This window comes from Stomoxys calcitrans, chromosome 2 (assembly GCF_963082655.1).
Source record: "Stomoxys calcitrans chromosome 2, idStoCalc2.1, whole genome shotgun sequence".
NCBI classification, from domain to species: domain Eukaryota; kingdom Metazoa; phylum Arthropoda; class Insecta; order Diptera; family Muscidae; genus Stomoxys; species Stomoxys calcitrans.
In genome coordinates, this window is record NC_081553.1 from 69,499,311 (window position 1) to 69,526,025 (window position 26,715).

The window sequence follows — 26,715 nt, forward strand, 5'->3', positions numbered from 1 at the left end:
GGACCGTATTATGGACAGGCAGTCTAAAACAGATTTCAGTCTCTGGTTCTCAATGTAGACCCCCAGGCCCACTCTCTCCTCTACCTTAGATCCATCCGTGTAACTAGGTTTTGTACTAGGGTTTCGTCAAACCAAGGCTGTGCCGCTGGAAGCAGTGGATCGCACTGGACCTCAAGTGCAGTCTCAGGTATCCGATCGGAAACTTCTTCCATTCCTTCCCGGGATGGGAAGGAATGTATGTAGCGAATTACATCGAGTCAGCTTGTATAAATATAAAAGTTAAACAAAATAAAATATATTTGTAATATATCTATGATATTCTTTTAAATCGTTTACATGACCCGTTTGCCATTTACTTTTTATGTTTTCAAAAACATAAAGAAAAAAAAATCAATTAAAATAATTTATTACACTTACGACATAAGCTTAATTGCACTATAAAGAAAAAAAACTTCCAGGGGTAATGATTAAAAATCAATATTTAATTATTGGCAGATATTAAAAACATATATATATAGATAAGTACACATTTTGTAGTCTTATAGCCTAGTTTTTTGTTTGTATAAATACATTCGAAAGAATAAATAACCAAAAAAAAATAAACACTACAACACATAGTAGCATTGTACTAAAATATACATATGGGACATTCCACTGCAAAAGTTTTAAATTTCGATATAGAACTATATAAAAATAATGTTTTCTATTTTAGAGAGTTTAGTTGTAGGCAGCTCAGTGGTTATGAAATTTAAAATTTTAAATTTCAAAACAAAAAAATTAATAGTAGTCTAAAGGACATTTTTTTTAATTTTAAATTAAGGTTTTAAATATTTAATATATAATTTTTTTCAAAGATAAATATAGTTTTAAAAACTTTTCATCTTCCTAGATTTTTTGTGGAATGCCCCAAAACTGTTTCTCAATTACATTTCTATAGGAATACCATAAAGCTTGTACGAGTATACAAAAAATACATAAAAACACATTTATATATAAAAAAATTCTTAAAATTACATCTTGGAATTTTAGGCAAGTACCAACAATTTCATTTATAATGAAAAACTTGAGAGAAAATCAAAACAAAATACAAAAAACAATTAACATTATTTGAACTCATATGGCCAAGATAGGGGAATAGATAAATTATTATGGAATCATTTCGGAATTCATTTTTCGTTCATTCAAACAGGTCTGCAAATTAAATTGTTAAGAGAAAAAGAAAAACAGAAACACTCGCTTTAATATTTGCAAAACAAAGAGCGAAATCTTTTCATCTTTTTAATTTTTTCTGAAAATATTTTTACACACCTGCATTAATGACACCTTCGTCTGTAGTTCCGAATCTATGGAATCTCTCGTTGTGGTCGTGGTAGAAGTCAAGGTGACTTTACGTCCAATACTGCGATGGGAATTCTGAGATCTGCGTTGATTTGTTGATTTCTTTCCAAACAGTATGGACTGTAAATAATGCCGAATTGAAGGCAAGGGAAAGAATTATTACAAATGCAAGCGCCAAACGCTTTTATCAATTCATTCATTACGATAATTAGTTTGTAAACATTTCAGACAAATGGATGATGGTGGGATGCTTCATTCATTGATTTCTTACCTTAAATGCTTGTCGAAATTTATTACTCATTAAATTGTACAGCAATGGGTTGATGCATGTCGACAGGTAATAGAGAACACCCGAAATGTAAGTCATTACAGTATAGACGACTTCGTGATGATTGTTGTTGGCCGTATTCTGATCATTCTCGACACCTGTTGTGCTTGCGTCCTCGTTTAGGGTTATAGTAAAAGATCCCGCATTATTGATGGCCTCGGTGACAACACCTTCTTCGAGATCATTACTGGGACCATCGGATTGCACGCCCACCCAACCATAGACGGCAATGAGACGTTGTGCATGAAATGGGGCCCAGCACAAGAAGAAACAAATCACCACCGCCACTTTATATTTTCGAAGGAAAAAATATAAAAAATTTTCATTTTATTTTTAATGTATTAAAATATAATTTTAATATAAAAAATGCTTTTTTATAAATAGTATTTTAAAATTTGTAATAAATTTGTAATAAATTTGTATGCATTCACTTCGAAGAGGCTTCTAACTATGTTACGGATCGACACACTTATCCAATTCTTAGACCAGTACAGGTTGGACAGGGTCCATAGGCGCTATATAAACCGCATGCTGAGGAATTGATGTACAAATTATGGGTCCCATTACATGAGTAAAGGGAAAATGTGGCCCATGGCATGCCACAGTGGGTTCATTTATAGCCACTCCTACGGGTGACCATCATAATTTATAGTCTTTGGTTTTAAACCCGTCTGCTGCGCAGAAATGTTATAGCACTTCAGCTATGCGGATGGGCCGAATATTTCTTATGGGTAGTTGTCCGAATCAGGTATGCAGAAGGGCCAAACGGCTCTTGGAGTTGGTATACGCTTGGCCCGTCCTAGGGATCTGAATGTAAACCGAAGAGATCTGCCTGTTTATGGGGAAGTCGAAGATTGGCCAATTTGAGATCCTAACGCAGTGGAAACACTAGTAAGGCCTGCTAATATCAGGCCTACTAACAGCGCTTTAAAGCCTTCTTCAGGAAGGATCGTATGCCTTCGAAAATTAAGCTTCCAAGAGGGCTATCTTGGAACTTCTAAAAGTTTGACAAGGGATACCTTTACCGTCCTTACGTATTCCTTCTGAAGTACCCCATAAAATATACGGGACACATGTAAGTGCCTATTGAACTTCTGATGTTTTTAAGCTGTTATTGTGTCGTTCTTAAGGCCATGTATTTACCGTGAAAGGCAAGTATTAACGTGGCAATGTCACTTAAAGATATAAACATGGCATTTGGAGACAAGGTCATGCAGAAGCAAAACAAGGATGATAGCAGGCCACCTTTCCCGCTGGGAAGTTTCCTCAACAGAACAATTACGATATCCGGCAAAGTTCAATTCTTGGGGTTATCTTGGACAGGAAGCTGAACTGAAGGTGTCACATTCCTCCGGTCGATGAGGACAACCCCTACACTGATAGAAAAATTCGTTGGGTTGAATGGGTTGCCCATCATAGATGAGTTCACTCTGAGGCCAGTTTGGCCCATTGTGATACCCTGGAAAGAACGAGAAGAATATGTTATACGCGTGTAAAAAAAACAGGAGGAATGGAGAACCAGAGAAGGGGGTGAAACGCCTATCCCTCACAATAGCACGTATGTGCTTTCGCCGGACCTTATCGCACCCTCCGTCTGAACCATCCCGGCCACAACAAATCTCAGGAGACCTCCCAGAGGTACGTTCGAAAGATCGCCCAGATCGCAGAAGAACCGCCTTCCCAGAAATGAGGCCATGACTCGATAGTCTCCTCCTGATCAAGACAACTCCTGCAGAAGTCATTGTACGATATTCCAGTTATGACCCCTCCTTAGTCCTTTTGCTGTCGATGGCAGGCCAGTCACATCTCGGCATCGACGCCTCGCTGGCCATCTCATCTACTGTGCAGACGAACCCCTACTGGTGCATTCGTCCACCCCTTTATTTCCTAGAATCCCTTCGTGTGAGAACGCATATCAGGGAACCCAATGACTCCAAACAATCCACAATCCAACCACTTCCACCTCAAACCTTCAAATCCAAGTTCATGAGCGCCTCCATACTGTCATAGAAAAATTGTTACCAAACGTGCTGAAAAGGTCTATATCTAAATTTGAACCGATTTCTATGAAATTCACTAGCATTAATAGCATACTTAGGAGAAAAAATTTCAAGATGATCGGATAAAAATAGATGGATAGACTGACAGACGAACATAGCTAGATCGAATTAGAAAGTGATTATGAGTCGATCGGTATATTTATCATTAGGTCAATCTCTCTTCTTTCTAATACCATAGGTGTGAGCATATGAAAAATTTTCAGTGGTGGTTATCCCCTTATTAATGCTAATTAAATTTGTGAGGTATTCTGCCGAGTTAAAACTTTACTACACCGAACGAAAAATTGATAACATGGTATTGATAGTGAATTAATACCAAAACAATACCGTATGATATGTATGATGTAAAGCGTTATAGAAACAATACGGTATTGTTTTGGTATTAATTCGCGGTGTTGCTTTACTATCAATACCATTGATAGCATACGGTATACATTTTTCTTTTGGTGTTCCAAGTGGAGTCACTACGCGGTATGCCGTTCGGACTGAACATAAAAAGGAGGCCCCTTATCATTGAGCTTAAACTTTAATCGGACTGCACTCATTGATATGACAGAATTATCCCCTGTTCTTTAATTAAACGTTCATGAGAAATTAGTGGGAAGTTGAGTACTAGGCCGCTGGAGACTATTCCGGATGTCCGGCACATAGACATACAGATTATGGTGATGGAAGAATGCATAGAGGAAAGATGTAGGCCATATCATAGCGGGACAATCGAGGGGACGATAGGAAATCTAGGAAACGGTCATGGATTAAAGGAAATCTGGTATTGTCATCTGTAAGTTCATGCCACATGGATGGATCAATGCTAGAGGACCAAAGTAGAGTTTACCTGGATGTTCTATATAAAAGAACTCAGGGACTAAGGTCTGTTTCCGACTGCCTGACGGTCCTGAAGGCGGAGATCCGGGTTATCACAGGGTGGGCTAGGTAGTATGGTATTAAGTCGGGGATGCCGATGTCTAGGATGGCGATGTCACGGACGGTCTGGGAATAGAATAAGGATATAAACGCTTTTTCTGAGAGTGGCACGATACGCATCGTTTGGAAGGAGGAGTAGACGATTTGACAGTGAAGGCCAGAGGACTATCGTCAATAAACTTGGTTAATTCGACGCCTTTCCGAGCGATGTAGTCCAAGTTAAGGCCGTAGGCGACACACGCAACGCATGTAACTCTATGGAATAGGGAAATTATCGTTGGGACATCGAAAATGCCCTTGGGTAATATGGATCGTGACTAGACGAGGCTTTTACTGAGGGGAAGTAAGTGGGAAATTAGTATAGCTTTAGGTACCATAACGGGACACATTGGACTATGAGCGCACTTATGCAGTATAGATGAAGCAAGTGATAACATATGGGGAAGTTAATGATTTGCTAGAGCATTGCCTATGTCTGGCTTTTACGTTTAACAGTATCGGCACTTAAGTGAGTCCACATTACCAGACGCTAACCGACATACGGGCGTGGAGAACAATTAAGAGTTTTGTTGTACCCTCCACCATTGGATGGGGGTATACTAATTTCTTCATTTGTAAGTATTGATCTGAGACCCAACAAAGTATATATATAGGGCGGGTTGTTTTGTATGGATGAAAAAAAGTTAAAAGTCGTATAGCAAAAACGAAATGCATAAAATGCAAAGAAAATTCTCCGAATAAACCATGGATCGAAAATCAAACCCTAAACCCCCCGCGCCTCTAGGCTTAGATGCCATGTGTGAAAAAAAAATCGGATAAGAACTGCGCTCGTTTTGGCACGTATATAGACGATTGTAGCCGAAGGCGTTGTGCAAAATGTCAGCCCTTTTAAACTATAACTGCGGGCTCTAGGGGTTAAAGAAGTATTATCTGGAGATCGCGAGAGATGCAAGCCATACTTGCCACGTATGTTAGAAGTCATACAGAAAATCACTATGCACAATTTCAGCCAAATAGGATCTAGAGGCGCAAGAAGTATAATCGGGAAATCGGCGTATAAGGCCATAGTACACAATTTCAGTCAAATCTCTACTTCTTCAAAAGTTAGTGGCTTTCCACAGCCAAATGAACGGACATGGCTAGAACGAGTTAGAAAGTCATGGTCTAAGACAAATATTTCGATGTGGTACAAACGGAATGACAACATTAGTATACCCCCAACCTATGGTGGAGGGTATTAAATGTACATGTATGTAGTAAGAAAAGGTGTAATAAAAAGTAAGGACACAGAGACGTAATTAAAAGCATCGTTAAATTTAAATAAATCAAATTAAATCCTATAGAACTATAGAAGTAAATCTTGTATACCCTTCACCATGGATCGCATTTGTCAAGTGATTTGTCCAGTATCTCTTTATAGGCAAACAAAGGATAATGGTTAAGAATTGCTATGCTATTGAAGCTATATCAGGTTATAAACCGATTCGGGCCATGCTTGGATTGGATGTTAAAGACGATAGTAGATCCCAAGTTTGATAAAAATTGCGACTTAAGTAAAATGGGGAGATCGGTTTGCATGGAAGTTATATCAGGTTGTGGACCGACTCAGACCATATTTGGCACGTATATTAAAGAGCATAGAAGAAGTGCAAATTTTAGCTAAATCGGATATGAATTACGCTCTCTAGATACTCAAGAAGTAAAATCGGTAGATCGGTTCATATGGGAGATATACCAATATATAGAACGATTCAGACCATATTTAGCACGTTTGTTAGAGGTCGTAGATGCAGTGACTGTGCCAAAGTTCAGCAAAATGGGATAAGTATTACGCCCTCTAGAGGCTCAAGAAGTAAAATTCGGGAATGTCATAGAAGATGTCATAGTACTTAATCCAATAAGAATTGCGCTCTCTAGAAGCTCAAGAAGTCAAATCGGGAGGTCGGTTTATATGGGAGCTATATCAGGTTTTGGGCCGATTTGAACAATACTTGGCAGATAAGGAGGTAATTGGAAAAGTCATTGTGTAAAATTTCAGCAAAATCGGATAAGAATTACGCCTTCTAGAGTAATACTCAAGAAGTAAAATCTGAATATTGGTTTATATGGGAGGTATATATGAATATAGACCGATATGACCCATTTTTAATTCCAACCGACCTATACTAATAGGAAGTATTTGTGCAAAATTTCAAGCACCTAGCTTTACCCCTTCAAAAATTAGTGTGTTTTCCACAGACAGACAGAGGACGAATATGGCTAGATCGACTTAAATGTCCATTAAGTCCATTAAGAATATATATACTTTATGGGGTCTTAGATCAATATTTCGAGGTGTAACAAACGGAGTAGCGAAATTAGTATTCCTCCATCCTATGGAAAAACAAAAATCCAATTCAAAATATATAAACATGGATTCAATCAAAGAATATGAATCTTCAAAAAGTTGGTACACATTTAAAAATTCTACTTTTTACATTTTTCATATACTGAAATTTTTTTATTGTTTTTCTTAAAAGGTTTTTTAGAAAACTATCAGTAGTAAAATATACAAACAATATATAAAGATTTAGTTGTGTACGAAAAATTAAAAAGAAATCTTTAGATCCTATTTTTAAAATTTTTAACATTTATTTCTATATACATAAGATTCAAAAAAAATAATTTTCTAAGTGTAATTGAAATGGTATTTGTACATCCACACTAAAAATTAGAAATGCAACGATAAAATATTTGGAGGCATGTTTTTTTATTGTATTTTGCAATATTTTGCAAATACTTCTGAATGACTACTGTAAGTGTTAGAAATTGACAGCCATAAAAAATTAAATATTAAAAGTCTTTTCGTAAGATAGTTTTAGAAAACATTGTTGCAACAGGAAGCACCATTCTCATTTCCAAATATCCAATATATTGAAAGCAAACAAAATTTTAAGTGCTATCCGTATTACATGCTACACCGTAATATTAGAGCATGGTTATCCAATTGCAAAAAAATAAACAAGTAAGAGCGAGCTAAGTTCGGCCAGGCCGAATCTTATATACACTCCACCATTGATCGCATTTGTCGAGTTCTATGCGCGGTATCTCTTTTTAGACAAACATAGAATATTGAATAAGAACTGTTATGCTATTGGGGCTATATGAAGTTATAGTCCGATTCGGCCCATAAGTCATTGTGTAATATTTCAGTTCATTCGGATAAGAATTGCGCCTTGTAGGGGCTCAAGAAGCAAAATCGGGAGATAGGTTTATATGTGAGCTGTATCAAGCTATTGATCGATTCAGACTATATTAGACACTTATGTTGATAGTCATGAGAGAAGCCGTTTTACAAAATTTCAGCCAAATCGAATGAGAATTGCGCTCTCTAGAGATTGACGAAGTCAAGATCCCAGATCGGTTTATATGTCAGCTATATCAGGTTCTATTATGATTTACGCCATACTTAGCACAGTTATTGGAAGTCATAACAAAACACCTCATGCAAAATTTCAGCCAAATCGGATGAGAATTGCGCCCTCTATTGGCTCAAGAAGTCAAGATCCAAGATCGGTTTATATGACAGCTATACCAGATAATGAACCGATTTGAATTATTCTTAGCACAGTTGTTGAAAGTAATACCAAAACACTACGTGCAAAATTTCAGTTAAATCGGATAGGAGTTGCGCCCTCTAGAGGCTCAAGAAATCAAGATCGAAGATCGGTTTATATGGCAGCTATATCAAAACATGGACCGGTTTGGCCCATTTACAATCCCATTCGACCTACACTAATAAAAAGAATTTATGCAAAATGTCAAGCGGCTAGCTTTACTCCTTCGAAAGTTAGCGTGCTTTCGACAGACAGACGGACGGACGTGTCTAGATCGACTTAAAATGACATGACGATCAAGAATATATATACTTTATGGGGTCTTAGACGCATATTTGGAAGTGTTACAAACAGAATGACGAAATTAATATACCCCCATCCTATGGTGGAGGGTATAAAAATATTTATGCTTACAAGAGTTGAGATATACATTTTTGTTTGAAATATGTTCAACTATTAAAGTATTTACAGCTACTCAATTTCCCATGAACATTCCATTAAGGAACGTAAATACTTCTCTCATATCAATAAGTGCAGTCCGATTAATTTTTAAGCTCAATGATAGGGGGCTTCCTTTTATTCCCGAGTTCGCACGGCGTGCTGCATAGCAACACCACATGGAAGATAAGTTTTAACATGGCACGATACCTCACAAATGTAGGCAGCATTAGTAAAGGGAAAACCACCGCTGAAAATTTTTCTGATCTTCACGCCGGAATTTGAATCCAGGTATTCGGCGTCATAGGCGGATATGCTAACCTCTGCGCCACGGTGACCTCCAAAGGTATTTACAAACCAAACATATTTTTACAAAAGAATAGATTTGTTTAGGCGTTTAATAAAGTTTGGACATCTCTGTCCTCCAAAAAAAATTGTCAAATATTTTGCTTTTATACACTAATCGTTGTGCCATAAAAGAAATCAGCATGTATTCTGTGATACACAAAATTTCGTACATATCAATGGGTAAATGTGCAATAATAAACAAATTTTTAATGCACAGTGTTGCGAAAACATTTCAAAGTCATAACAGAACACTACATGCAAAATTTCAGGCAAATCGGAAAAAATGCGACTTCCATGGGCTCAAGAAGTCAAAGTCATAACAGAACACAGTCAAATCGGGAGATCGGCTTCCAAAGGCTCAAGAAGTCAAATCGGGATATCGGTTTATATGGAAGCCATATCAGGTTATAGACCGATTCATACCGTACTCGACCCTGTTGTTGGACGTCATAACTGAACATCACATGCAGAATTTCAGCCAAATCGGACGAAAATTGCGGCATCCAGCGGCTAAACAAGTCAGATCGTGAGATCGTCTTATATGGGAGCTATATTAGGTTATGGACTGATTTAGACCGCATTTGACGTAGTTATTGGAAGTCATAACAGAACACTATGCGCAAATTTTCAGCCAAATCGAAAAAAAATTGCTGGTTCCAGCGGCTTAAGAAGTCCAATCGGGAGATTGGTTTATTTGAGAGCTATATCTGGTTATAGACGGATTCGGACCATACTTGGCACAGTTGTTGAACTTTTGTCTTAACAGAATACTACGTGCAAAATTTCAGCCAAATTGGACAAAAATTTCTGCTTGTAAGGGCTCCAATGGTGGTGGGTATAAAAAGACACCAAAATAAAACGAAAGTGCGACCTAAAAGTTTTGGTGTTGTTGTTCTTAATATATCTCCTGTGGCCAATCTTCATACCGCCTCTTGAGTAAAGGTCTTGGGCGTATTAAATTTAATTTATCACTCTGTTTCAACGAAATTAAGAGCATTCAACTGTTTTGGATTCTTCGATTGACTTGCCCAATAGGGTCTAAATTGCATTTCGACATTCTTTGAATGACATATACGTCCATGGAGCTTATCAAGCTTGCATTTTTCATTTTTTTTTTTTAAATAGCTCTTAGGAAATATTCTTCATTATTGGCTCAATCGAGCAAGTGTTTTTTTTTGCCACTTGCAACAAAGTATATTTTACCTCATTACTTATAAACACTGTTCCTCTTTAGCTCTTTAGCAACGGCTCGCAATAATCATCTTCACTATTCTTTCACCATATCAACACGATTGTTTTGTAATTAAACTGTCCCATTCATTCCCATTTGTATTGCTAATAATATTGGCCGCCTATAAAGCAACCAAATTAGAAATGGTTGCGGTGTTGGTGATGTTTGGCAAATCGAGAACCTATTGGAATGAATGAATGGCAAAAAAAGGCTCGTTAGTTGGGATGAGAAGTAGGGATCGGCATTGAGAAGCCCTCCAGTATAGATAAGGACTGTAAACGGCGGGCCGGCCGACCAGCCGAGAGGCAGTAGAAAAGCAGACAGAATAGAAGGAGCACTCATTCAGCTCGTGTGTGGTGTTGTAGATATGACCATAATGACATATGTTAAATATATCATTTATCATGGACTTGTAAGTGATATTTATTAACTGGTAATGACATAAATAACATGTAAAACTAACGTTTGATACCGTTCCATAAAGTGCCCTACACAATGTAAGTGATAATGACGAAGAAGAGATAATAGGCAATGGAAGAGGAACATGATTAAGGGGATTTCGGTTATTTTTGGCACTTTTCAATAACTTTTGTTCAATTTTAAGCAAATTCTGTTAAGGCTTCAATTATATTACATTTTTTCACAAATTTACAATGAGTAAAATATAATTAATATTAAATTTTTGCACTGTAGAATTTAAAGTTTTGCTAAATTGTTTTCCACATCTTTTGTAAACTTTTTCTACCTTTCTTTTAATTTCCTTACCGATTCATATTAGTTTACAAAGATATAACACCCCATGCCCTGTGGTACAGTCATAAAACGCCTGCTGAACTCTGACGTTGAAGCTATTCTAGCTGCCTGTCTACTCAATGTTGCCAATTGCAAGCCTCTGGCTGGGCATATGGCAAAATCAACAAAATGCAACACACGTGTTGCAGCTATTTGATGAATAGTCTCTCTCTCTGTACTGTTGATGATCATCATAAACAACGGCATTGCTTATGGAAAAATAGTACAAAAATTCCAGCAGAATAAGTAAACAGATTTATAGTAATTAGTTGAGAGATAGCCAAATCAGAAGCCAACCAGAATGGGGTCAATTACATTGAGTGTGTAAATATCGACAGTTATCAACAGGTCTAAATACTTTTATGGCCACCATCCGTTGTATATTATTACTTTTACACGTTTTCAATATAAAATTCGAGGCAAAAGATAAAGCAATTGCAAATTGTTTCTTCAAAATCAAAAATGGCAAAATTTTAGGAAGGAAAACTAAAAAGGAATTTTAATTTATAGAAGGTTTTAGTTAGGAATTTTAGTTTGCTAGACAATTTTTATTCCCACCACCATTGAATGGGGCTTTACTATTTTTGTTATTCCGTTTGCAACACATCGAAGTATTCTTCTCCCATCCTACCAGATATATATACAGTGAGCGTCGAAAAAGTGTGTCAATATCTGCGAAATTTTTGGTTTTGTAAGGTTATTGCATGAATATATTGGTTGCCCAAAAGGTAATTGCGGATTTTTTAAAAGAAAGTAAATGCATTTTTAATAAAACTTAGAATGAACTTTAATCAAATATATAATTGCCATTTTGTTCGATAACCTTTTGCCATCTTCCTGGCAAATTTAGTATTCCACGCTCATAGAACTTCTGGCCTTTATCTGCAAAAAACTGAACCAAGTGCGATTTTATAGCCTCATCATTGCCGAAAGTTTTACCATTTAAGGAGTTCCGCAAAGATCGAAATAAATGGTAGTCTGATGGTGCAAGGTCAGGGCTATATGTTGGATGCATCAAAAGTTCCCAGCCAAGCTCACTCAGTTTTTGGCGAGTGACCAAAGATGTGTGCGGTTTAGCGTTGTCCTGGTGGAATATGACACCTTTACGATTGACCAATTCTGGTCGCTTCTCCTTGATGGCTGTATTCAATTTGTCCAATTGTTGACAGTAAACATCCGAATTAATCGTTTGGTTCCTTGGAAGCAGCTCAAAATATACCACACCCTTCCAATCCCACCAAACAGACAGCATAACCTTCTTTTGGTGGATATCAGCCTTTGAAGTGGTTTGAGCTGGTTTACCATGCTTGGACCATGATCGTTTTCGACTAATGTTGTTGTAAACAATCCATTTTTTATCTCCAGTTATGATTCGTTTTAAAAACGGATCGAATTCATTGCGTTTAAGGTGCATATCACAAGCGGTTTGTTAAATGAATTTCTTTCAATACATGTGGTACCAAAATATCAAGCTTTTTCACCAGTCCAAGACTTTTTATGTGATAATGAACGGTTGATTTCGGTATATTTAACTTCTCTCCTATCTCACGCTCAGTTACATGACGATCCAATTCGATTAATGTTTTGATTTGGTCATCATCAACTTCATTTGGCCGACCTGAACGTGGCTCATCTTTAAGTGAAAAATCTCCAGAACGGAATTTGCGAAACCAATTTTGACACTGTCTTCCTTTTAAGGCTTTATCCCCATACACATCTCGTAACTTTTTAGCAACCTGCTCCGCGTGTTTTCCTTTACGGAAATAATAAAGTAAAATATGACGAAAATACTCCTTTGTGGGCTCCATATTAAAATTGACGCCATATACAAATGTAAACAAAATTCCACGCACTTTTTTCTAAAGCAAGGTAAAAGTAACAGCTGATAACTGACAGAAGAAAGAATGCAATTACAGAGTCACAAGCCGTTGAAAAAATTTGTCAACGCCGACTATATGAAAAATCCGCAATTACTTTTTGAGCAACTTACATAGGACAGCATTTTTGTAAAATATTATAAATTTGTAAGAATATTGAAAATACATATTTTCCTAAGTAGAAAGAAACAAGTAAAAGCGTGCTAAGTTCGGCCGGCCCGAATCGTATATACCGTCCACCATGGATCGCATTTGTCTAGTTCTTTTCCCGGTATCTCTTCTTAGGCAAACATATGATGAAAGAAAAGAATTGCTATGTTATTGGAGCTATATCAAGTTATGGTCGAATTTGGACCATAATTGAAGTTGGAGACCAAAGTCGAAGTCATTGAGTAAAATTTTAGCCCATTCTAATAAAATAGGGGGATCGGTTTATATGGGAGCTGTACCAGGCTTTAGACCGATTCAGACCATATTGGACACGTATGTTGAAGGTCATAAGAGAAGTTACTGTCCAAAATTTCAGCCCACCCGGGTAAGAATTGCGCCCTCTAGTGACTCAAGAGTCAAGATCCAAGATCGGTTTATATGGCAGCTATATCAAAACATGGACCGATATGGCCCATTTACAATCCCAACTGACCTAGACTAATAAGATGTATTCGTGTAAAATTTAATGCGGATAGCTTCACTTCTTCGAAAGTTAGCGTGTTTTCGACAAATAGACGGGCATGGCTAGATCGACTTAAAATATCATGATGATATATACTTTTTGGGATGTCAGAGGAATATTAAACAGAATGACGAAATTAGTATACCCCCATCCTATGGTGGAGGGTATAAAAATATATCCCTTCAACACTCTTACGGCAATCTTACAATAAACAAAATTTCAATGGGTGTTGATTCACTTTTGAAGCTCATAGTATGAACTCTTGAACGTTGTAAAAATTTAAGGTATCTAGCCATGGCAATGCGTCTGTCTGTCTGTCTTTTGAATTTACGCTACAGACTTTAAACATAATGATTTAAAATTTGCCCACAAAACTACTATTTAAGGAAAGTGGGTATACTTTTCTGAATGCTGTCCGATTCATGATTTTAGCTCAATGATAAAGGTCCTGCATTTTATTGCCGAATATGAACTGTGTGGCGCAGAGTGACACCACTAATGTAATGTAATGACACCACTAATGTAGGGAAGTCTTTTCATGTCAGGTTACCTCATATAGAATAACAAGGGAAAGGGGATAGAATAACACGCACAAAAATTGTTTTCTAAACATTTAGCGTCATAGTCGGACATGAGGTGAAATTTCGTACACATGATTTTTATCATGGAAATAAAGGTCAAAGATGGGATACTTCCATATTGACTAATCTACCGATAAGCCAATTGTGCTCAATTTTGGAGGAGTGAGTTAGAGAGATCGTAAAATTTACAAGGTTGTCCCCGATCAAGAAGTTAGAGATCACATTAATCACGTTATACTAGATGAAAGTCGTTTCCGTTGCGTGATAGATTAACAGGTTAGCGAACGCGAAGTGTTACCAAGTTCACACTGGTATATCTGCCACACTAGAAATTATATCTAAATGATATTGGGTTGCCCAAAAAGTAATTGCGGATTTTTTAAAAAAAAGTAAATGCATTTTTAATAAAACTTTGAATGAACTTTAATCAAATATACTTTTTTTACACTTTTTTTCTAAATTAAGCTTAAAGTAACAGCTGATAACTGACAGAAGAAAGAATGCAATTACGGAGTCATAAGCTGTGAAAAAATTTGTCAACGCCGACTATATGAAAAATCCGCAATTACTTTTTGGGCAACCCAATATTTGTTTTATAGACAGATATTCCATTGTTTACAAACCACCATACAAGTAAAAGGATGCTAAGTTTGGCCGGGCCAAATCCTATGTACCCTACACCATGGATCGCATTTGTCAAGGTCTTTGCCCGGTGTCTATTTTTAGAACAACAAAGGATAATGGATAATAATTCATATGCTAATGGATCTACATCACATTTTGGACCGATTCGGACCATACTTGGTTTGAAAGTTGGAGAACATAGTAAAAGACATTGTTTTCAACCCAATTGGATAAGAATTATGCCCTATAGGGGCTCAAGAAGTCAAATCGGTGGATCGGTTTAAATGGAAGCTATATCAGATTATGGACAGATTCAGACCATACTTCGTTGTTGAATGTAAAATATTAAAACAAGACACTTCGTTAAAAATGTCAGCCAAATCGGATAATAATTGCTCTCTCTAGAGGCTAAAGAAGAATAATCGGGAGATAGGTTTAATGGGAGCTATATCAGGTTATGAACCAATTTTGACCATACCTAGCAAAGTTGTTATAACAAAACGCCACGTTAAAAAAAAAACCTAAATCGGTTAAGAATTGTGTCATCTAGAGGCTCAAGAAGTCAAGATCCAAGATCGGTTTATATGGCAGCTACATCAAAACATGGACTGAAAAATTTTAGCCAAATCGATAAAGAATGGCATCCTCTAAAGGCTCAATATTTAATGTTGATCGTGACTTCGCCTCAAATGGTCCATCCGGCAAGTCCAATTTTGGCATACTCTTTCCAACATTTCGCCAGAATATGTGCTTCGATGCGCCAATTGGAGCGGTCTTGTCTGTATAGACATGAGCCTCACAAAAAAATAATCTAGAGGCATTAAATCGCACGATCTAGGCGGCCAATTGACCGGTTCCGAACGGGAAATAAAATGTTCACCGAACCCGCCTCTCAATAAGTCCATTGTAACGAGTGCTGTGTGGCATGTGGCGCCGTCTTGTTGAAACCACATGTTATGCAAGTCAAGCTCTTGCATTTTGGGCAAAAAACAGTTGGATATCATCTCACGGTAGCTCTCACCATTCACAGTTACGTAACGATTCGCATCATATTTGAAGAAGTATGGTCCAATGATGCCACCAGCCCATAAAACGCACCAAACTGTGACTTTTTCTGGATGCATTGGAAGCTCTTGCATTGCTTCTGGTTGATCTTCACTCCAAAATCGACAATTCTGCTTATTTACGTACCCATTAAGCCAAAAATGAGCTTCGTCCACGAAAAGGAAGAAGCGCCCGATGAACTTTCCTAACAGAGCACGCATTTTGATAATAAAATTCAATAATTTGCAAGCGTTGTTCGTTTGTAAGACAATTCATGGTAAAATTATAGATAAACTGAAGATGTTTGACAGTGAAACAAACCACGAAACCAGTGTTGCCAAAAATATAATAGCTAAAAATCACCCTTTATATGAAAATGAATTTGTGTTTGTCGGTTTGTTTGTTCGTATGTTCCGTATAGACTCAAAAACGTCTGAATCGATTGTCTTGAAATTTTCATAGATGGTGCATAATGATCCCGTGGTGAAAATATGGTTCTAAATTTTTTTAATATCAAAAAGGGGGCGGACCCTCCCACTTACCCTAATTTTCAGAAACGCCAGATCTCGGAGATGGGTGTGTTCTCTTATAGTAACCCGGATGTGGCATCTAGAGCCGCCCATCTTTAAGACCTACCAGATATGTATATAGACCAATCAAGACAATTTGGTACTCAAATTATAGGTATTTGCGAGTAGTATTCGAATCTGATACCTAAATGTGGGACCAAGTTTCTGGCGATCAATTCCTTCCCCAAAACACCTACAAACAGGACTTATTTACTGACCATCGCAATGTGGGGCTCAAATAAAAGGTATTTCAGTGTAGAATACGAATCTGATATCCAAATGTGGGACCAAGTATTTGGGGTGCCGCCCCTCCCCAAAAACACCCCCAAAGAGGACAAAGTTTCGACCATAGCAATATGGGTCTCAAATGAAAGATCTTTGGGAGTAAAGTCGAATCTGATATCAATATTTGGGAAAAAGTGTCATAACAACACCCAAATAGGACGTATTTGCGGACCATTGCAATATAGGGCTCAAATAAGAGGTATTTTAGAGTAGAACACGAATCTGATATATATTTTCAGGGCCAAGTCACTGAGTGGCCGAACCATCCTCCAAAACACCCTCCAAACCGGACATGGTTGCCGGCTATGGAATTATGAAAGTTATTTGGGAGTAGACCACGGACCGACGGTCTAGAGGACGTCCCCCCGCCATAACAACCCCATAGTTTTTAGGACCCATACCCCAAACTGACATTTGGAATAAGAGGTTTAAATGAAAGGTATTTGAGATTAGAAAATGGATTTGATATCCAATTTTGAGGCCAATTGCAATATGGGGTTTAAATATGATATTTGAGATTAGAGCACAATGCTGATTTATTTTCAGGGATAACTGTTTGGGACAACCCCACTCCTCAAAACACCCCTAAATCGGACATATATACCGACCAGGTCAATGCTGAGCTCAAATGAAAGGTATTGGGGAGTAGAGCACGAAATCCCCAAAACATCCCACAAACAGCAATTATTTACTGACCATCGCAATATAGGGATCAATTAAAGGTATTTGGGAGTAGAATACGAATCTGATATTCAAATGTGGTATCATGTATTTGGGGCACAGCCCCTTTCCCAAATCGCAAATTTACCAACTATGGCAATATGTGGGTCAAATGAAAGGTATTTGAGATTAGAAATCGAATTTGATAACCAATTTTAGGTATTGGGGGACGCCTACCCTTAAACCAATGGCAAGATGGATTTTAAATTAGTGGTATTTAAGAGTAGAGCACGATGCCGATATTTTTTCAGGGCTAAGTGTCTGGGGGACCACCTCACCCCCGAAAACACCCCTAAATCGGACATACGTACTTACCCATCAAGACAATAGGGGGCTCAAATGAAACTTATTTGGGAGTAGAGCACGAAATTCATACCCACTTTCAGGACCACGTTTCTGGGGGTCCACACCACCCCCTTAACCCACCAATTACCACCTTGGGGGCCTTCCCATTCCTAAAATTGCCATGAGAATATCGGACTAAAATAAAGTCTTTTAAGAATGGCGTACATCTAACATCCAAACGTAGATGACCCTTAAACCGTCGAGCCAATTTGTAGACCAATAAAGATCATATGGGATTCAGATAAAGGCATTTATATTGTTATACTATTAGTCAAGCGATACACATATACTATTTTCGTATCATGGTTTCTTACTAACAGCTCTTTAATTGTCGAAAATAAATATCAATCAAAGGCTAATTTTGTTCCATATAAAGTAGCAGAAGGCGCAGCGGAGCGGGCCCGGTTTAGCTAGTCTAACTATAAAACTAACATATTCGCTCAGAAAGATCTAATCGGCCTATAAATAGTGTTTTGACAAGCAATTTTGTGATAAAATGTCACCGTCGATGGCCCCATTCCCAGTAACGACTACAATTTGCCATACAATGTATGGGAGTGATTTTGATCACAGTGATGTGAGCCCACTATGACATTTTTGTTAAAATTTATCAAAATCGGATCAGATTTATATATAACTTCCATATACATCGCTCTATGTGCACATATAGAGCCGTAGTCATTACAATTTTGAACACATTTGCTCGAAACTCAATGCGGATTCTTTTATAACCGAACTCTACCACATCCGGTCCAGAATTAGATATAGCGCTCACTTTCCACTTTTAGGTGATGTACATCTACATTTATTTTATACAGTCGAAGCCACACGAGTTTTGCTTTCCCTACTTCTTTGAGTTGTTAGAAGTATGGTCGGTCTATGGTTCTAATTATAAAATCCCTATGAAAAAAGGGTGGCCAGTACATATCACTCAACACACCAGGTGACGCAATGATGATTTTATGCGAACTGCTCAAATCACCCATAGTTCTAGCGTATACATCCTTATTTTTGTAAATATTTTCTACTGAGTGTGGTAGCACTGAGAGTTCTTCCATCTTACGTTGTCGAAACTTTTGATTAGTTCATAAGGAAGCATCATAAATACAACTACATACACAATTAAAGAAATTCAAACACACACGCATTAACTTACCCAACATTTTCAACACCCTCTTAGTGCCGATTTGATTCATTCTTCCGCGTACTGCATTAACTTGTCCACCACCCGAATAACGATACAAAATCGTATCACTCTGGACACTTTTCATGCCTTGTCGTCCTTGTTGACCCCGTGTCATTCGATCATTTAAATCTCCAGAAATGTCACGACGAAAACGGGTCATCATCATATTTTTGCCATGCTGACAATGTTCATTAGCGGCTTCTAAAGTACCGGCTGATGCTATTGCCCCACCTCCTGCGATTACATCGGCTCGGTGCAGATGTATGCCAATCAATAGATAGAGAACAAATATTATGGACATGGGGGCGAAAAAGAAAATGTAGGTGGACAATTGAAACGAATGTTGTATGATAATGCGGACCACAACACATTTCTCCACTCCATGGATGGGTATGATGCCAAATTGTAAAGCCTGCGGTACAGCTGTGAGTATGGATAGAATCCAAATGAGAATAATGATGCGTATGGCACGACTCAGTTTCGATATGGCTTGGCCCAAGAAAGGGTGACAAATGGCCACATACCGTTCCACCGTAAAGGCGGTTATAGTTAAAACAGTAGCATTGCCTGACATTTCGGCCAAAATGCCACGACCTATGCAAAATGTTTCACCAAACACGTAGGGATATTTGGACCAGGTTAAATAGATTTCCTGCGGTACTCCAGAGATCAAGAGAAGAAAATCGGAAATGGCCAAACTGAAGAGATAATAATTGGTGGCTGTATGCATAGAGCGATTCTTTTTGATCACAATACAGGTGATAATGTTGCCAATGACTCCGGTTATGAAGATCAGTGTATAGATTATGGTCAGGGGTATAACAACTTGCAGGGAATCACGTTTAGGCTCCATTTCTTGATTTGACTCTGATTGCTGTGGACTGGTAGTTTGTTCATAGGAAGATCCGCTGCTTGCCATCCTTTGCAAGGTATTTGCCGCAGCATCTGTTGAATTTATCATTTCTATAAATGTTGAGGTTTCCATATTCGTTAAAATCGTTCTGGGATACTTTTCCAATATATATAACTGTGTTTTTAAAGTTGCCACTGTTTACATTTAATAACGTGCTGAATATGTTGTTGTAATAAGTTTTCAATTTTGTTTCTTTTAATAATGGAAAAATTCATGTCAAGTCAAATTATTTTTTTTTATAAATTTTACTTTTTTACGAAACTTTAAAACCTTCTTTCACATGCATGTTTATGCCCTAAACCAAGTTTCAACCGATTATGTCAATTAGAAGAATAGTAAAAAGCCGATTCACTCAATTCCTCATATGCAATATTCCATTATCTGACAGATGGATAAACCGATTTAAGCAAAATTTTGTTGGCAACCTTGCAGAAATAAAAAAAAAACACCATTTGATATATGTACTCGGGGGTTAGTAACTGGGGGAATGCGCCACGTTGAAGAGACTTCGGAAGGCGACTCAAAATTTACTCAGTAAATGGTACTGCTCCTGAGTCAATAAATGGTACTCAGGAGCAATCTTCTCATAAATCAATTAGTTCTGCCCGATTCAAGTTTAACCTCAATGAGAAGGGACTTCTTTTTTATAGCGAAGTTCTAATAGCGTGCCGCAGTGCGACACCTCTTTTCGGCAGAAATTTTTACATAACTGCACACCTCGCAAATGTCGCCAGCATTTGGAGAGATAACCACCGTAGAAAACTTTTTCAGATTATCTGGCAGATGGATAAACCGATTTAAGCAAAATTTTGTTGGTACCCTGGCAAAAATAAAATAAAATACCTTTCGCTATACGTACTTGGGGTTTAGTAGCTGAGGCAATGTCCCACGTCGATGAAACTCCCGGTGCAAAATTGCCCACTAACATGTCATTAAGGAACAGGGGCTTAGGAGCAAACTTTTCAAAACTCAATTTGTGCTCCTCAATTCAAGTTTAAGCTCAATGACAAGGGACTTCTTTTTTGTAGCCATGGCTGCTATACCATTTTTTAAATGGCACAGAACCTCACAAATGTCGCTAGCATTAGGAGGGATAACCACCGTAGAAAACTTTTTCAGATGTTTCCGCCAGTATTCCAACCCAGGCGAACACGGCGTCATAGGCGGACATGGTGACCTCTGCGCCACGGGGACCACCATACGCATCTTACACTACATTTGAAAGCAAACAAGTAAAAGCACGTTAAGTTCGGCCAGGCTGAATCTTATTTACCACCATGGATAGAATGTGATAAGATGCTTGAATGAATTTTTCAAAAATATAAGAGCTGTATCAAGTAACGAACCGATATGGACAGCACATGACATTGCTGTTAAAAGTCATAAAAAAAACCACTTTCAAAATTTCAGGCAAATCGGATAATAATTGCGCCCATTTAAAGCTCAAGAAGTCAAATTGCATAATTGGATTTAAAGGGATTATCTTTTAGATTATGGACTATCGATTTCGATTACCGATTTGAGACATACTAGCACAGTTGTTGAAAGTCATAGCAATTGAATTCTGCCTTTAGAGGCTTAAGATTGAAATCGGGAGATCATTTTATAAGGGAGCTATATAAAAGGATTTAAATCATTCCTGGAATAGTAGCTGAAAGTCATAACGAAACACCACGTGCACAACAATTTCAGCCAAATCGGATAAGAATTGCGCCCTCTAGAAGGTCTAGAAGTCAAAACCCAAGGTCAGTTTATATGGCAGCTTTGTCAGGTTAACAACCGATTATGACTATACTTGGCACAGTTGGCGGAAGTGATACCGAAATACTACGTGCAAAATTTCACCAAATCAGATAAGAATTGCGCCCTCTGGAAGCTCAAAACGTTGTATACCCAGCACATCGGGTATATATGTAAACCCCCTTTCGTCGCAATCCGTAGAATGTTGGATAACTTATGCACCCAAATTTGGCACGGACATTGAGTGGTCTTATAAATATAAGTCACTGTTGAATTTTTTAGAACAAACTATTTGTCTTTTTGACAGCTATGTCCAAATATAAAGCGATCTGAACCATAAAGGCCACGGATGTCAAAAAACCTAACATAAGTCACTGCGTCAAATTTTAACGATATTAAAATGCGCTTTTTATAAGGCCAATACTTTAAATCGAGAGTTATTTCTATATAGCCCCTTCCCAAATTAAACAGGGATATAATAATCAACCTATTTCATTGTAACTCCAATACTTTAACCGTAGTTATATCTTAATAGGGGCTGGTCTCGATCATATTTTTTTCAGGTCCCGATAACTCATATACAAGTAACATTTTCAGATAATAAATCCGTTTTTATGGGATTAAGAACCTAAATTGGAAGATCGGTCTATATGACAGCTGTATCTAAGTAGTCTGATCTGACCCATATTTGGGGTGAATGTCGGGAGACTAAAAACAATTCACTGATTCAAATTTCAGCAAAGTCGGATAAAAAATAAATATTTTATGGGCTTCAGACCCTTTATCGACTGATCGGTCTATGTGACAGCTATATCTTAATATAGTCCGATCTGAACCATATTAAGGTCGGATGTCGGAAGCCTCAAAACAACTCGGTGCTTCAAATCTCACCGAAATCGGGTAATGAATAAAGCTTTTATAGGTTTCGGACCCTTTATCGGCAGATTAATCTATATGACAGCTATATCTGAATATAGATTGATCTAAACAATATTTAGGTCGGATGTCGAAAGGCTTAAAAAAAATCCACTGTTTCAAATTTCAGCGAGATTGGATAAAACATAAAGCTTTTTTGGGCTTCAGACCCTTTATCGGGAGATCGGTCTATATGGCAGCTACATCCAAATATAGTCCGAACTTAACCATATTTAGGCCAGGTGTCGGGAGGCTTAAAATAACTCTCTGTTTAAAATTTGAGCGAAATAGAGTAATAATAATAATAATAAAATAAATAAAGCATTTTTGGGTATCAGACCCTTTATCGACAGATCGGTCTATATGGCAGCTATATCTAAATATGGTCCGATCTGAACCACAATTGGGTCGGGAGGCCTAAAGTTACTCACTGTTTCAAATTTCAGCGAAATCGGATAAAAAATAAAGCATTCATTGGCATTAGAGCCCTTATCGGGATATAGGTCTATATGACAGCTATATATTTTGATAGTCCGGTCTAAACCATATCGGGAGGCTTGAAATAACTCTCTGTTTCAAATTTGAGCGAAATCGGATAATAAATAAAGCTTTTATGGGCATCAGACCCTTTATCGGCAGCTTTATCTAAATATAGTCCGATCTGAACCATATTTATGTCAGATGTCGGGAGGCCTAAAACTACTCATTGTTTCAAATTTTAGCGAAATTGAAAAAATTAAAGCATTCATGGGCATTAGACCCTTTATCGGCAGATCGGTCTATAGAGCAGCTATATAAAAACTTAAGCAGTGTGCGTCAAAAAGACGTACCTGTGCCAAATTTCAGCTCAATATCTCAATTTTTGAAAGCTGTAGAGTGATTAGAACGGACAAACATACGGATATCGTTAAATTGTGTTAAAATTTTACGACGATCGGAAATATATATACTTTGTAGGGTCGGAAAATGAGTTTTCGATGTGTTGCAAACGGAATGACTAAATGAATATACCCCCTATCCTACGGTGGTGGGTATAATAAGCAATGAAGGATTTTTATTTATCTGTATACATAATTGATCAAGTAAGCTGTCGGAATTAGTCAGATTTATATAGACAGCATGGAATTGACGGCGAACAGCAATAATAACTCCACCACCTCTTGAGCAGTTTAATTTGTAGAAATCGGGATCTTTCCGAAATACGCGAAAGATACGCGTTTTGAAAAATTCCTTGAAGAAAATCAGCATTCAACCAGGTCTCTACAAGAACAATAACGTAATATTCACATTGTGCAGTTGCAAAGAATATATCCAATGATTTAGTACGCATTCCTGACAAGTTTTGATAATATATCCGCATATTGTTTTTAGCTTCCGCTGGTTTTATATTATTTCTGTTGACTGTTGATGCCTTTGAAAAAACTTAAAGAGGCGAACTTTTACATCTGAGGGCATTCATTAACCGATCTTCCCCAAATTTTGCAGAATGACTTATGACTTTCACTATGGGTAGAAAAACTGTTGAGATTTAGATATAGCTCCCACTTAGACTATGTTCCTCCGAATTTGAGTAATATTAGACTAGAGTTTGAGCATTTCATTTGGTATATTATTGGGTTTGCAAATCACGATCCATGATAGAAATTATGTTTATTAGGTTTTTCATATACCACTTGTTGAACATTTTTTTAAAGACATTTAAAGTGATAGTTTAATTTTATTTGAGTATATACACTTTTTATAACTCATGTTTATTTTTTAGGCCATTATAAAAATTATTTATTTGTTTCTGAAACCATAGTATTTGAAATTTTGCCAACGATTGGACAATTAACTCAATTTAAAATTTTCAACAAAATTAGGTAAACTTGACATGACAATTTTGCATCATAATAACATATGAATTATCTCCACATGACACCCACATAAAAACATACACACACTTTAATTCGGCAACAATGGCATGGGGTAGGTCCAGAAAAAAAATAAAATAAGAAAACGATTATGAATCGTTTAATCTTGGGAGAATACACGCACAGCTAATTTAAAAACTATCACTTTGAGATACATCAAAAACACGCAATATAAGATTTGTTTCCATAAATTTGGTTGGTTTTAATTCAAAATAGTTTTAAACTTTAAAATCTCCAAAAATTAAAAAAACAATCGAACAACTATTATAATTCCCTTTTTTTCTATCACCTTTTTTGAACATTCAAACAGAATATCTATTACAAAATCATTAACTGCACTTTGAGATTACTTTTGGTATTTTATTATTTTTTCGCAAACGATTTCCCGCCGAAAAGGTCCTCTTTCGTCCGAAGCTGAAATTTATCTGGTCGTTCGCATAAGTTTTCCGCTGAAATACACATTGGGGCTTTGCCCCTGCTTGTTTTTCACTTAATTTTCGTTTTTCCAAAATGTAATTGTTTTGCTAATTTCATTGTGTTTTCTTTTCGTTGTTGTCGTAGTCGTCGCTGTGGCCTGGTGTGCAAATATGCTTGTTTTTGTTTTCATTTCCATGAGTTCGCAGGCCCTCCTTTCTTGATTTCGCCCACACATCCATCCACCCATCTTATTTTGCCGGCAACTTTATTTTCATCCCATCACTTGGGACTCGGTTTTTGTTTTGGTTTTGAGATCCCCCCCCATAATGTGAATGCATTTTTCATTTTGTTGTGCTTGCTTAAGTTGTTGCCGATTAAATGACAACAAAAAACAAAAAGCGGTGAAAATAGTTGGAAAATACAAAAACTTTTATCTTGTTGTGAAAAAAATATCTGAAAGCTTTCGTGTAAGGAAAAGTTTTATAAAAAGCTTATTTCTGAACTTAATTTAACAGAAATATTTACTAACATACAAGTTTTAACATAAAACTTAATAATCTCGTCGAAAGTGTTGCACATTTTGAAATAAACGGCCAATACTAAATTTGATTTCAAAAAAGTTCAATGGTTAAAGTGATATAAAATTATTTAAATTTATATTTGAATAATAAAAACAATAAACGGTCAATACTAAAATTGATTTCAAAAAAGTTCAATGGTTAAAGTGATATAAAAATATTTATATTTGAACAATAAAAACAAGTAAAAACGGTCGGGCCGAATCTTATATACCATGCACCATTGACCGCATACCTTAATTTGTTTGCTTGGTTTCTCATTATAAACAGAAACTAAACAAGTGAAAAAGCAGCTACATCGAAATATTGTTCCGATTTGGACCAAACTCGGCATGGAGATCGAATCGTCTAATACAATCGCTGTTTTGAGATGGTAAAACAGAATATTGGTCTATATGACAGCTGTATCTACCTACAGTCCGATATCCGCCATATTCTGGAAGGATATGTAAGTCGTTGTAAGAAATTTCTGAGAAATCGGTTAAAAAATTCACCTTTTATGAACCAAAAAGTTTAATCTGAAGATATGTATACGGTAGCTATATTCAAATAGAGACCGATGTGACCACAACACGGATGTTGAAAAGCATATGATAGCTCACTGTACCAAATTTCAGCATAATCGTATAATAAATATGCCTAATATGGGCCCAAGACCTTAAATCGGAAGATCGGTCTATATGACAGCTATATCTAAATATAACCCGATCTTGACCATACGGTGCGAATGTCGAGGGGCCTCATAAAATTAGTTGGGGACTTCTTTAGCTTCATGACACATAGACATACAGATTAAATATGACGCAGCCACTACTCAAGGCTTAAGCGATGAGAGAATGGATAGAGGATACAAGCAGTTCATACCATCGTAATATAGTCGTGGTGATGAAGGAATGAAAGCGGTTTCCGATCGGATACCTGAGACTACACTTGAGGTCGAGTGCGAGGCACTGCTGCCAGCGGTACAGTCTTGGACTGACGGAATCCTAGGATTGGGGTGATCCGGATCGTGAGAGGACGAGGCTATTACTGAAAGGAAGTAAGAAGGAGGTCAGTATAGCTTTCGGTATCATAACGGGACACATAGAATCAAGAGCTCACTTATGCAAAATCGGTGCGGAAAGTGATAGCATGTGTAGGGCATGTAGGGTAGATGAGGAAGACGTTGCAGCATTTTCTGTGCCATCGGGAGACGATACTAAACATGAACCAACTTAAGGGAGTGGTATGGTAAATAATTAAGGACTTTGTAAGTAGCACGGAATTTCTGACTTAAGATT

General features: G+C 37.2%; 1 protein-coding gene across 2 annotated transcripts; it reads right to left on the reverse strand.

The window, feature by feature from the left end:
* Window positions 1-1,036: 1,036 nt before the first annotated feature.
* LOC106089928 (pyrokinin-1 receptor) lies at window positions 1,037-25,154 on the reverse strand. 2 transcript variants are annotated; one of them, XM_013255919.2, is made up of 5 exons: window positions 24,730-25,154; window positions 18,930-19,922; window positions 1,610-1,953; window positions 1,309-1,458; window positions 1,037-1,191 (listed from the first exon to the last, which is right to left on the reverse strand). In XM_013255919.2, exons 1-5 carry the CDS (start codon window positions 24,740-24,742, stop codon window positions 1,147-1,149), a joined length of 1,545 nt encoding a protein of 514 aa, XP_013111373.1. In that variant the 5' UTR covers window positions 24,743-25,154; the 3' UTR covers window positions 1,037-1,146. The 2 variants fall into 2 exon arrangements, with proteins under 2 accessions (XP_013111373.1, XP_013111372.1); XM_013255918.2 differs by having other exon boundaries at window positions 18,930-20,027.
* Window positions 25,155-26,715: the final 1,561 nt, after the last annotated feature.

What these genes read in the sequence shown, in the direction of transcription:
- LOC106089928 (XM_013255918.2), bottom strand. Translation starts at nt 19,944, where the DNA reads ATGGAAACCTCAACATTTATAGAAATGATAAATTCAACAGATGCTGCG. An exon ending in GAGGGTGTTGAAAATGTTGG is followed by an intron (nt 1,954 to 18,929) that starts GTAAGTTAATGC and finishes GAAAATATAAAG; the next exon opens with TGGCGGTGGTGATTTGTTTC. An exon ending in CGAAGGTGTCATTAATGCAG is followed by an intron (nt 1,192 to 1,308) that starts GTGTGTAAAAAT and finishes TTTAATTTGCAG; the next exon opens with ACCTGTTTGAATGAACGAAA.